The sequence below is a fragment of the Pimephales promelas genome, chromosome 1, assembly GCF_988280905.1.
Source record: "Pimephales promelas chromosome 1, fPimPro1.hap1.1, whole genome shotgun sequence".
NCBI classification, from domain to species: Eukaryota; Metazoa; Chordata; class Actinopteri; order Cypriniformes; family Leuciscidae; genus Pimephales; species Pimephales promelas.
Window position 1 is genome coordinate 50,705,279 of NC_142769.1, and position 12,981 is coordinate 50,718,259.

General features: G+C 38.5%; 4 protein-coding genes across 4 annotated transcripts in view; 3 read left to right on the forward strand and 1 right to left on the reverse strand.

Moving 5' to 3' along the window:
* LOC148998535 (basement membrane-specific heparan sulfate proteoglycan core protein-like) overlaps window positions 1-12,981 on the reverse strand; it is a 128,996-nt gene that overhangs the window by 74,447 nt on the left and 41,568 nt on the right. The gene's annotated exons all lie outside the window — the stretch shown is intronic.
* LOC120461316 (histone H2A) lies at window positions 9,306-9,772 on the forward strand. The gene has a single exon (XM_039649480.2). The coding sequence runs from the start codon at window positions 9,314-9,316 to the stop codon at window positions 9,698-9,700; it is 387 nt and encodes a 128-aa protein (XP_039505414.2). The 5' UTR covers window positions 9,306-9,313; the 3' UTR covers window positions 9,701-9,772.
* LOC120461304 (histone H4) lies at window positions 10,566-11,067 on the forward strand. Its single transcript, XM_039649466.2, has one exon. The coding sequence runs from the start codon at window positions 10,617-10,619 to the stop codon at window positions 10,926-10,928; it is 312 nt and encodes a 103-aa protein (XP_039505400.1). The 5' UTR covers window positions 10,566-10,616; the 3' UTR covers window positions 10,929-11,067.
* Window positions 12,197-12,653, forward strand: LOC148998536 (histone H2B). Its single transcript, XM_089131439.1, has one exon. It carries the CDS (start codon window positions 12,215-12,217, stop codon window positions 12,587-12,589), a length of 375 nt encoding a protein of 124 aa, XP_088987565.1. The 5' UTR covers window positions 12,197-12,214; the 3' UTR covers window positions 12,590-12,653.

The window sequence follows — 12,981 nt, forward strand, 5'->3', positions numbered from 1 at the left end:
AGAGAACATTTATCCAAGTTACAATATTTAATTGTAATATTTACAATATGCTGTCCTATGAAATTACAGAAAATACCTAAAATTACAGGAAATTCCTGGCTACTGAGTTGCCGTAAATATAAAATTTTGCTGTAAAATTTACAGTATTTTATCCTGTAAAATTACAGTATCTTGTTGTAGTTATTTTACAATATCAGTCCTGTATACTGTTTACAGTAAATTTACGGCAACCATTAGCCAGGAATTTCCTGTAAAATTACAAGAAATTTCTAACAGTGTAGTAATTTCACCATAAATGCGTTTCATTAAATAAAATGTAGTAATCTCACCATAAATGCATTTAATATACCAGTACTACTATTTTTCACAGTCATCGGAAGACTGTGGAGACCAGGGTAAATCAAGAAAAACTACAATTAAGGTGACACAATTAACAACACTCGTATCATTCGTGGAGGTGGAAAAACAAGTTCTTTGTGACATGCAAGATCTATTGTAGGCTATTTAAATGCAAAAGAAAATGCACGCGAGTCGGCTGTTTTTGCCGATTCTAAGTTTTAATTTAAAATATTTGCCATTTTAATATTCAGCAAATTAATAGAAGTAATGCATAGAATAATAGCCTTAACTAACGTTGTTTAAACGTGCATACGTACATTAAAGAGTGTGTACAAAGAGAATCGCAATGCTGACAACTTTTTTTGAAATTTTAAATAAAAATAGTAAGTATGTGTTTGTGATACAGCCGCGCATCAGAGATTCACTGCAAACGCATCATATGTGAAAGCACTATAGCACCCGTTCCTGCACTGCAAACGGGGTATGTGTGAAACGGGCGTTAGATGATAGCAGTTTTAGATGTGTTCAAGAACTCTTTTTTTTCGTACAACAGCAGCACTCATCTGGTTTGTTTATTAGCGGATGCGGATGAACAGTCGTAAACCGGAAACTGACATGTCGACTCCTGACAATAGCGGAAGTTCGAAACTACGCTTGTGCACATAGCCTATTAATATCAGTGTGTTAATTTACGCTCACATGCACTGATCGCAACAAACCCGAACACTGTCTGCTGAACTTGCGCAGAAATATCACAATAGACATGACCATCTTTTTAAAATGGTTTTTAAAACTAAACTTTAAGACTATTTTAGCACAAATTATGAGTTTATTGGTGATTTTTTTTTTATAATTCTTGACAAAATTTTTAAGAAAAGTTTTGGGTGGGCCTGTTAAAAAAAGTGGATGCCCTTCCTGCTTGAAAGGTCTTGAAAGATTCAAAGTACCCTTTTTTGTAGAATGCAGCCAACGAGGAATTTTGTTTTATTTGTCTGTATTTTGTGTGAAATGTCATTATTAATGTCATCATTATCATTGTGTGTCGAGCTGATGTGATTTCTGTATTGTGTTGTTTGTTTGTTTAGTTTTCATGGTGGATTTGGAGAAAAGTCTTCAGATAAACCAGTAGCAAGAGAAACACTCGTGTCTGCGTATGCTTACAGTCGACTGAACTATTGTACAATGCAAGACTGTTTGATTGATTGAATAAATAGCAGATTTCTGTAATGTTTTGCAGCATAATGAACTACAGTCAGATGATTCTGTGAAATATTTGCAAAGAATGGACATAAAACATCAGTAAAGAAACAACTGTGTGATCCTGATGTAAATAAATACTACAACAGAATTCACATTAGTTAAACACATAATTATAATTTACTGCAGTACCTGTAACACATTGACTGAGTCCGGAGTGAACGAGGGACATCAGCACTAAAAGCAGAAGAAACACAGATGAAGTTTTCCATTCATTCAACACGATGTAAATCACTGAAACATGTCTAGAGTTTATTCTACATGAACTGAAAGTGTTTTTCTGTTCTGATGCTCATAAAGGTGAGAACTGATGGATTATTCTCCAGCATTAACATCATCACACACAATGACGTCACAGGACTCGTGAACTGATACGAGAGTCGATTCACTGATAGATTCACTGATGTGATCAAATAAAGTCCATGCGTTAACACGCTCCACAGCGCCACCCAGTGCATTTAATTATAACTGTAACTAAAAAAAATGATCATGGATTCACTGCTGGCCGTAAATACATTATTTTATTTTTCGAATAATAATAAAAAAGGTTTTGAATATTAATGCACAGTGCACACCCTTATTGTGACTTTATAGTAAAATAATGTGGACATATAGTAGCCTACAGCTGAAATGACTGAAACCAGAAATAAAACCTTAGTGACCTCATGCTTTTGCTCTAAGAGCATTTTCTCTTTTTTTTCTTTTTTTTTTCCAGCACTTCAAGAGCTCTGTCAGAAATAATTAATGCGTCAACAATAAATGATCTCAGTTCCTCATAAAAGTGTCATATAGCGCATGTAAATGTGGCTTTATACCTTTAAAGGCATTCTGCTATATGTCCCTCGCAAGTACATGGGCATTCCCCTGAGGGACACGCAAGTGTTTTGTGGAGAGTTAAGTTTAGCACTTGCCTTTATGTTACCTGCAAGTTTGTTTAACAATACAAACTATTCATTGAAGTCTCAGATTTGAGTGGACATTTGAAATATTCACAAAAAGGACCCAAAACAAACCATATTTACCACAATATTTTAACGTGTTGACCGCTTGCAGTCTGTCAAACAAACGAGTGTGAAAAAGCCCTTAAACCACATTAAAAATGTATCAACATATTTCCAATATATCAAAAGTAAAATTGAAAGACATGTACAGTTTTCAATCAAGGCATTTCTCAAAAAAAAAAAAAAAAAAAAATGTATCAGTTTTGCAACATGAATAAATAAATATGTTTAATAGGACAACAGAAGTCTGAGATACTTCCTGATTGTCATTGGTGGAACATGTTCATATGCGTCGACATAATGAAGTTATTCTGGAAACCTGTGGTTATTCTGAGATGTGTGAACTGACATCATTCAACAACTAAATATGAAGTTCAGGCGAACTGGTTAAAAATAACTGAAACGTGTCTTAAAGTTTGATAAACTGTTTGTCCATTAAATGAAAATGCAATTTGAGTTTTCAAATAGTTTTTGCAATTATTTCTCAATAAGAGAGTCAGAGAGAAACAGAAGTGATAGAGAAGCTGATTGTGTGTTAGTTTGTGCATTTACGAGCTCAAAAAGAATGCACATTTTGTTCGTAATCATCATTCAACAATAACTCATATCAACACAAATACATCTGATTTATCTGAACTACTTGAAGTAGGAGGAAAGATATCACAGCAAAACTAAGCAAAAATACATGCATCACCTCCATCTTTCACAAGCATTATCACACAGATAAATACATCATCAAACTCTTGATCTGATCAAAATATTAACATCACATTGATCAGATCAATTAATAATACAATAAGCAGTGACTGAACTCATACGCGACGCTCGTTATATTATCACATCTTCAGCTGAATACATCGCATTAGAAACAGAAAAAAAGAAGATTATAGAATATGATCAAACACTCACAGATGAGCGGCAGTGCACTGGAGCCCATACTGACACATTAATAGACTGATTTAACAGCGCTGTGTGATAAAACACACACACACTTCCTGTGTTTGAGAGAAGAGATGAGGGAGGAGGAGACAAAACTCTACACGGAAATACACAAAGAAGAGAGAGATCCAGTCTAAGATATTTAGCTGCTAATTTATTAAAGTTGTTACAGCTGTTCATCTAGAAAATTCAGTTGATGGAGATTGTTCTCACTGTTATTTTGTTCACTTTCAAACGGTCACTTCGTATTGCGTAGCTATCCGCAGTGGGGGAACTCCTTTCCCTCGATTTACTGAAGCTTAAACGCATTTGGAGTTGCACAGTCAGCGCACTGAGCGTCAAACGCGCTCATAGGCTGTGCTGCAGCAACTGCACATCCAATGTCACGGGCGACTCTGACATGCGACCAATGAGCTATAGCCTTAAGTCCGAGCCCACCAAGGGGGCGTGACCCAGTCTATTTAGACCCCCGAATTCTCCATTAGCAGATTTTAATCCTGGCTTCAGCGACAGTTCGAGCCCGTTCTCATCCCAAAGCGCCATATACGACGCTTTTGCAAAAGCGTAAATATCCAACGCACATGGCACCCTTTAACGTCAAATGAGACGCAGATATATTTGGGCAGAAGGCGCCCCCCTAGTGGTCTAACCCTAACCCTACACCATACCTAAACTTAACCATAACCGAAGCGTCTCATTAGACGTTAAAGGGTGCCATGTGCGTTGGATATTTACGCTTTTGCAAAAGCGTCGTATATGGCGCGTTGGGATGAGAATGCGTTGACAGTTCACATGTCCCTGAGCTTTTTACTGGATTTCACCGTTGAAACAAGCCCTTCAGCTGAGCTGCCTCTCTTCAGCAGACTTCGTCGATTTTCTGTGGTCTCTGACGCCGTCTCACCTGTGGCTATCCGGCGACTGCCTTTTTAAAGCTATCTAGTATATTTTACAGATGCCTCATTCCTGTGCCACGTGCGGAGGCCAACCCTGGGTGTAAAAATGTTGGCTAGTAGAAGCTGATTTTGCCGGTTGATAACAGACCCACTACAGAGCGTCCGGTGAGAGACTTTTATCAGAGATGATCAGGTATTCGGGAATAACCCATTTATTGTCACCACAACTCAGTACACTGAACAACTTCAACTTTGCGTGTGTGTGGTTTTCTATTGATAAAGATATAAGAAAAATTAGATAAGTACAAATAACAATAACAAATAATTCTGGTAGAAAATAAACATATAATATAGTAAACAGTAATCTCCAAAATGAATATTAAATTGGTATGATTAATACAGTACAATAGGCACAAATGTGTCATTATATAAAAAAGTACACCAATAGAAGTTACGAATACAGAGCGGTTGTAATTCGACACCTTTGCGCACTGAGGAAAGAAAAAGGAGCTGCTCTGTAGCACATTAGTGCGCATGCGCCCAAAGAGTGCGTTAACTCTAGAAAGTGAGCGATATATACATTAAATAACCCTTATAATTGACCAAAAGCACGTAGATAATGTCTTCTTAATGTTACAATGAAATACCCGAGGAAACTAGTATGCAAATATACACACAAACATATTTACGAGCTAGTTCGCATCGTCACTCGCATACATTAACTTTTCACATGCCAGGCTATTCCAACATTTATAACTAAATAAAGAACAATGTATAAACAGGCTGCTACTTACTTTCCAGTCACGCACACAACTTTAGCAAAGATAAACGCTACAGTATACGCTGCGTCTGCTTTCCCGTTCATCAGACTCAATTCAGTGGGCGGGAGTATGGACCTGCACGTCTTTTCCGTGACGCTGATTGGCTCGTTAGACGGATGCTGAGACGAAGGCATAAGTTTGGTCATATAGTAGAGGAACTAAAACACTTGAATATAACCATAATAGTGGCCTTTTTTACACTGGGAATTGACCATGCGGAGAATGCTCTCGCTGCCGACGGATGTGCGGCCTGCGAAAGCATGCCTATGTCCGTGCTGCGCAATCGGCTAGCTCTCTCTTGGGACGGCAACGCCGCTTCAACGACGCTCTCCACTCCTAGGAAGAAAAACCGCCGCAGCCAACGGCAACCAGAGGGCCTGGATGTTAGTGAACACACGCCGGCCGCATCCCCGCATGCTTCATTTTCTCCTGCCTGAACGCCATCACCGGTCTTGTTCGCTGGAGACCAGAAAATGGGTCCTAAACTTTAAAAAGTTTCCTTAATGTTTGTTAGCAGACCCTGAATATGGAGAACATTAGGACCCTGACACACAAGCTCTTGGCCAGCGATCTGCATCAACATCACAATCCCTGCTGCATGTCTTGTGTGGAATTTTATTATTTCCTGTTTTGTGCCATGTTTTTTGTAGTCCTTTGTAGTTTGTTCTGTTGATTAGTTCAGGATTGTTCCCAGGTGTATCTTGTTTACCAATTACTTTGTTAAGCTTGTTTGTCCCTGTGTATTTATAGCCCTTGTGTTTCACTTGTTACTTTGTCAGTTGTTATATGTGTAACGGTTACCTCTATGCCTGCTGTTGTATGTGTTACTTTATTAAATAACCCCATATGTTGGCTTTAATTAATTTTAATTTGTCAACAGGTTCCACATAACTGGATTACGTTAAACAAACATAATTTGTTCATATAACTTCAACATAATAGAATTATGTAATTTTAAATTACCCAATTTAAGTAGTCTCAACGTGAATTTTAAAGGGCATATTGCAGGTTAGAGGACCCAACGAGTCAATGCATAGAAAAACAATGTAGGAACTAGATTTTCTTTAAAATATACGTATAAACACGCCACAGAAGCTTCTGCAGTCGTTTTTGTGAGAAAATTTTACTTCCGCGTCTGAAAATGGGCGTGGCGGGCGTGACGCAATGAGCGGGAGAGCGGTCGATTCACACAACAGGAAAACAATGGATCGCATGACATTTCGGACGCTGAGGAAATACTCGTATGACGGATCAAGCCATAAAGTTATGAGCCTGCTATGCTAAAGAGATCAGGGACAGGCCAGGATAATGTCAGACAGAATGGTCAGAGAAAAATTGAGCTGTGATGTGAGGAGAACCAGTGGAGAACAGGACAGGTGCCTTTTAGGTGAGAGACGTGCTTATAGTAGGCTATACACGTTCGCTAACGATATACACTGTGCTCACAATATTGTACAGATTATTATGATCCTATAACAGGCCAGCAGACATTAGTATGTTTAGGGTAGATTTATATTTACTATTAAATGTATAAAAAACTTTACTTGAGTATATTTCTATAGGCTACTAAAAGCATAGGCTATACTCGGGTAAATTTTTAATACATATTTTTCACCTTGGTTATAACATAAACAGAACATTAAAGGTTTGAGTATTTAAACAACCAATTTTGTTTTTCAATTACAAGTTTTATTTAGGGCATGACATGACTATATATAACACTATTTGATGCCATTGGTAGTATACGACGATCAATATGCTTCGGCATACCATGTTGAACTCCATCATATTGCCGGGATGCTAATCATTTGATCTGAAGTGAACGCTACACACGACCGTGTTTTCCGAGCCGAGAGGAGAAATCCCGTCTCTTCACCTGCTCAAACCGCACCAGGAACGAAAGATAGGCTATATAGCACAGTCACTTTTATTGTAATGGAAACTTGTGGACTCGATCTTGAAGTCCTGACAGGCTGGAGTTTTTGCAGTCTCCACAAACACAATATTTACCATGACGATGATAAATTAAAATGCAAAAACTAACGAAAGCACACTGACTGACGAGCGCTCTCACTGAACACCAGCCTACTCTGCACTGAGCCGAGGCTGCGGCTCCCTGCTATGACGTCAAATGACGCGATGTTGAAAAAAAAGCCGTTTTTACTAGCAGTCCAAGAAACGCTCACTTTATCTTCTAAATTAGTGTCCTTATGTTGTTTTAAAACATTTTAAATCCTGCATTAACTTTTCATATGGTATTTTCATACAAGGTTATCTATAAATTTCGATTTTTTTTTTACCTGCAATATGCTGCTCGGCTTCCTGACATGATTCAAAGGCATTTTATTATATTCATTCATCCATTTATATTTCATTTGATTCAGTGACATTTAATTAAATTGATAGACTTTAGCTAGCTATTTGCTAGCTGAAGCACATCTTGAATGCTAAAATTTATATCTTGAATGCTAAGATTTATATGCTCCATCATTCAAAGCAATAGAAAATAATGAAATCAGTCGACAGCCAAACAAAATGCTCCACTCTTCTCCACAATGGTAACCCTCTGTAATTTAAATGGTTTAATAATTCCAATGTAATTTAACATTAAACACTATTACTCACTATCAAGTCTTCCCCTTTTCTAAATTCCTCAAAAAAAAAACAAACATAAAATAACACTTAATTTTAACATTTATTCTCTCTTAATTCAACCATATGCAAAGCATGCTGGGAACTAAAAGTACTGCCCAGTTACAGTTGAGGCAACACAAATCAATCGTGTAATCCAACACAAACGGATTAAGTAAACTTAAGTTGTTCGTAGATTTAAGCAGATTGAACACAATAAAATTAAGTTCGGGCAAAATGGCAGTCGGCTCGCAATACTGCCACCCTCTGGATGTACACTTTTTTTACTTAACATAAATGGTTTGTGTTTAGAGACAACACATTAGGATTTTGTACTGTCAAGTTGAGACACAATTATATAGACCTTAATAGAAAAAACATGTAAAGTAAAAAAATTATTTATAGTAATTAATAATAATTATTATAAGTAAACTATATATATAAATATATTATGTAAAGTGCACAACCTCCCTAGTTCATTTTTTTGAGTGCCTTGTCTTGGACTTTTATTATTTCCAGTTTTGTGCCATGTTTTAATGCATTTTGTATTTTGTCCACATTAATTTAAAGGACTAACAACGTTTTTTGATATCAGTTTCATGGTTATTAAACAACAAAAGCCAAGAGAGCGGCTCCTAAAGCTAAGAAACTTGCTGCCGCAAAACTGCAGCAGCAAAGAAGCTGCCGCTAAGTAATCGCTGAGAAAGGTGAAGAAACCTGCCATTAAAAAGGCAATGAAGAGCCCCAAGAAGGCAGAGACTCTTTAAGACATTTTTTGTCTTCAATTTTATTTAAGAAAGCAGCAAAGAGCCACAAAAATATCTGTTAAGAATGTATTTCTCTCTCAGCTTGTCCAGCCTCAAAAGCCATGTTGGCAAACTCTTAAGGGCTCTCAAGTGTCACGCATAAGGCTTGGGCGTTGTGACTTCTTTACTTGGTGTGGCTGCCATTTTGACAGCTCTTGACATATCTTTAAAACTTGAGAACTTTTTATTTGTTTTATTAAAAAGATGCTCTTTCAAGAGCCACCCACTAATAGTAAAGAGTAGTATTTCATTGGTCAAAAGTGACATTGGCTTTACTTTGTTACAAGTGAAAGCAATTTAAAAGGCCCATTTAAGAATGTTATGTTTTTGATCAAGTATTTATACAGTACATAATATGTTTACATATTTAATTAAACTACAGCTATTATACTTAAAGACCGAATCGTTTAACTAGTAATAACATTTTTTTTTTTATCATCATCATCATCATCACTATCAAAATAAAGTCATTTAAAAGGACGCCTAGCGGCATTAAATGATACTACAGCGTGACGTGGAGGGAAGATCACCGACTGGAAAGTTTTCAGACTTCTCTTTTGCACCTCACAACGGGCATTAGCATTGTATTTGATCGTCTCGCTAATCGATAATAAATTCTAGTCACAATGAGCGGAAGAGGTAAAACCGGAGGAAAGGCTCGTGCCAAGGCCAAGACTCGCTCTTCCAGGGCCGGACTGCAGTTCCCCGTCGGCCGTGTTCACAGACTTCTCCGCAAAGGCAACTATGCCCAGCGCGTCGGTGCCGGAGCTCCGGTGTATTTGGCCGCTGTGCTCGAGTATCTGACCGCTGAGATCCTGGAGTTGGCTGGAAACGCCGCTCGGGACAACAAGAAGACCCGCATCATCCCTCGACACCTGCAGCTGGCTGTGCGCAATGACGAGGAGCTCAACAAGCTTCTGGGTGGCGTGACCATCGCTCAGGGTGGTGTGTTGCCGAACATCCAGGCCGTGCTGCTGCCCAAGAAGACCGAGAAGGCCGCGAAGGGAAAGTAAACTGACGGAAGTTTCTCTTCAAACCAAAGGCTCTTTTAAGAGCCACCCAATTTCTCTCCGATAGAGCGATTTCATAAATTTCTATCATTGTTTAAGTTAAGATCAGCCCAGCATATATCAAAATCATTTGCCCTAGTCTACATTGTTAGTAGCCTAGTATTTTGAAAAAGTAACAAACAAAAGTATATGATTTCTAAGCATTTTTAATGGAGGTAGTGACACGCTGCATTATTATACACACTGTTGTCCAACCCCATCCCCCAGTTGTGCTATGAAAGGATTTTCATCCTGTGATTCCTATGTGCATCTCAATTTTTAAAATTAGTTGGCATAGTACATTACTTTTTTTTGAACAGTTATGGGATATAATGCACAAATATACGATAAAAATAAAAAAAACACTGACCTTGAAACCAGAGGCAGCACAGACCTTGACAGCACATACATTAGCCAGGTCCAGGACACTTGTGCGCCATCCACGCCATGAGAGGCGCCATCATGCCCAAAGACATCCAGCTGGCCCGCGGAGAGCGCGCTTAAATCCACAACTCACACAAACCCAAAGGCTCTTTAAAGAGCCACCTCAATAACTCTAAGAAAGATTTCTATATAATGGTATTTTTCAATATGAACATTTATATGCCACGTTGATTTGTCTATTTTTAATACATTAAAGTTTTTATTTATTTATTTATAATTAAATAATATAGTTGTAAATATTTCTTATATTCGACTTATTTCCACTATTATAAGGCATCAAAAGACTGAACTGGGCATGGAAATGTGTTACTGGTGACGTTTACTAGAACCGCCCGTTAATGTGGTTTCAACTAGGTCCGCTAGCTGACTATAATGCCATGTTCTCCAGAGATGTTTTCTGTATTCGGTTGTTTTGAGCTGAAGAGTATTTGTCGACATGTCTGGAAGAGGAAAAGGCGGGAAAGGACTCGGGAAAGGAGGCGCTAAGCGTCACCGAAAGGTTCTTCGCGATAATATCCAGGGAATCACTAAACCCGCTATTCGTCGTCTTGCTCGTCGTGGCGGCGTCAAGCGTATTTCTGGCCTGATCTATGAAGAGACTCGCGGTGTGTTGAAGGTGTTTCTGGAGAACGTCATCCGTGATGCTGTGACTTACACTGAACACGCCAAGAGAAAGACCGTCACCGCCATGGATGTTGTGTACGCGCTGAAGCGACAGGGACGCACTCTGTACGGGTTCGGCGGTTAAGAGACCCACGAATAAGAAAAACCCAACGGCTCTTTTAAGAGCCACCCACATTTACACATAAAGAACGAGTTTCTGGTTGTTGAAATGTATAGCAACGTAAATTAATGATATGTTTTAGAAGAAAAAAAAAATAGTGAGAAAAGAGTAGATAAATAGAAGACAAAATAAAACGTTTGATGTTTTCCTATGGTAAATTTCTTTAACCAGATGATTAAAATAACAAGTTTATCTAGTTTTAATGTATTATGAATTAAAAAAAATATATATAAAAGCTGTTGATCTCAGGCAACTTTGTACCACAGTGGAACACAAATTAACAAACCATCAAATCAAGTTACCATCTCCATCTTCATCCTCATCTTCACTCTCCCTTCTGGATTCACTATAACCTCATCTTCCTCATCATGATACCACCTCCTCACCCTCAACAGCCAGCTGTGTTTTATACCTTTTATAGGTACAGACAATCTGTAGATATAATATGTGAATTACTGTTCATTACAGATTCAATATTTATTTAATTCTAATTATTTATAACTTTTCATTGGCGAAAATATGGACACGTGCACAATGTGCTGAAACAAGACACAAAATGGCCACTGTGGGTCATGTGATCATTATTTTGCACATTCATTGATTGGTATTTGAGTTCTTTTATCATGAGATAGGTTAGGTCTCATTTTATGAAAGAAACCAACAAACAAATCTACCAACTATATTAGACCATGCTTCCTGGAGGCAACACCATTCCAAGCATAGAGAGGGTTAAGTGATTTGTATTTTTACTGTGCTATATTCACAGTTCTGATTTGTAGTTAATTTAACATCGTTATAAAGACTCGAATGTTAATACTCATTGTTTGTTTTATATATATATAAACTATTTTTCATATTTAGATTGCCGTATATACATAACACAAGGCTAATTCTTCTTTTAAATAAATGTTAAAATTATATATAATTCTCTACGTACGAAAGAAAATCTGAAATGATTCATAATAATCCATTTATTCATTCCTGAAAAATGCGGAAAAATGAAACAAAGAGATGAAGTCACGGGGGATGGTGGTTGTCGATGGGCGTGATTAACATTTCAAAGCTTCTGATTGGATCACCTACAATTCAGGGAATGTTTTATCTGCCCAATGAAATCGCTCTATGTTTTGGTCCAGGAAGCCTACCAATCCTAGAGTTTCGTTCCTCCCTTTTTAAATTAGCATAGAGCAGTGTATAAAACCCGCCTGCAGTGACACAGAATTACATTGAGTTTCACTGACTGAAGCGTTATGCCTGAACCAGCGAAGTCTGCGCCCAAGAAGGGCTCGAAGAAGGCCGTCACTAAAACCGCCGGCAAGGGCGGAAAGAAGCGCAGAAAGTCCAGGAAGGAGAGCTACGCGATCTACGTGTACAAAGTCCTGAAGCAGGTTCACCCCGACACCGGGATCTCCTCCAAGGCGATGGGGATCATGAACTCTTTCGTCAACGACATCTTCGAGCGCATCGCCGGTGAATCGTCTCGTCTTGCTCACTACAACAAGCGCTCCACCATCACATCGAGAGAGATCCAGACCGCCGTGCGTCTGCTGCTGCCCGGAGAACTGGCCAAACACGCCGTGTCTGAGGGCACAAAGGCCGTGACCAAATACACCAGCTCAAAGTAGAGCGAGTCCGCTCAACAACACAAAGGCTCTTTTAAGAGCCACCCATATTATCTGTGAAAAGAGCAGTTGTTGCATATTTAATCACATGTAACGTTGTTAGCTGATGTTCATAATGATTTCCATAATACGGGAGTCGGTGTTAGAAAACCACTATCTCACAAACTCCGTAACCTGAACTCTCCGCAGCCCAACCATACGCGCCGACCCGTTTGACTAAGGCTGTCGAGCCCCACTGGTGCGTTAAGCAGTTTCAGTGGCAAACGGTTCCGTATGGCATAACAGAGGACTAAAAGGTAAGCATTATGTGAATGCTTGACTAAAGAGAAGCGTCTTTAATCTAGTTTTAAACTGTATCAGCGAGTCAGAGGCTCGGACCGTATCGGGAAGGCCAT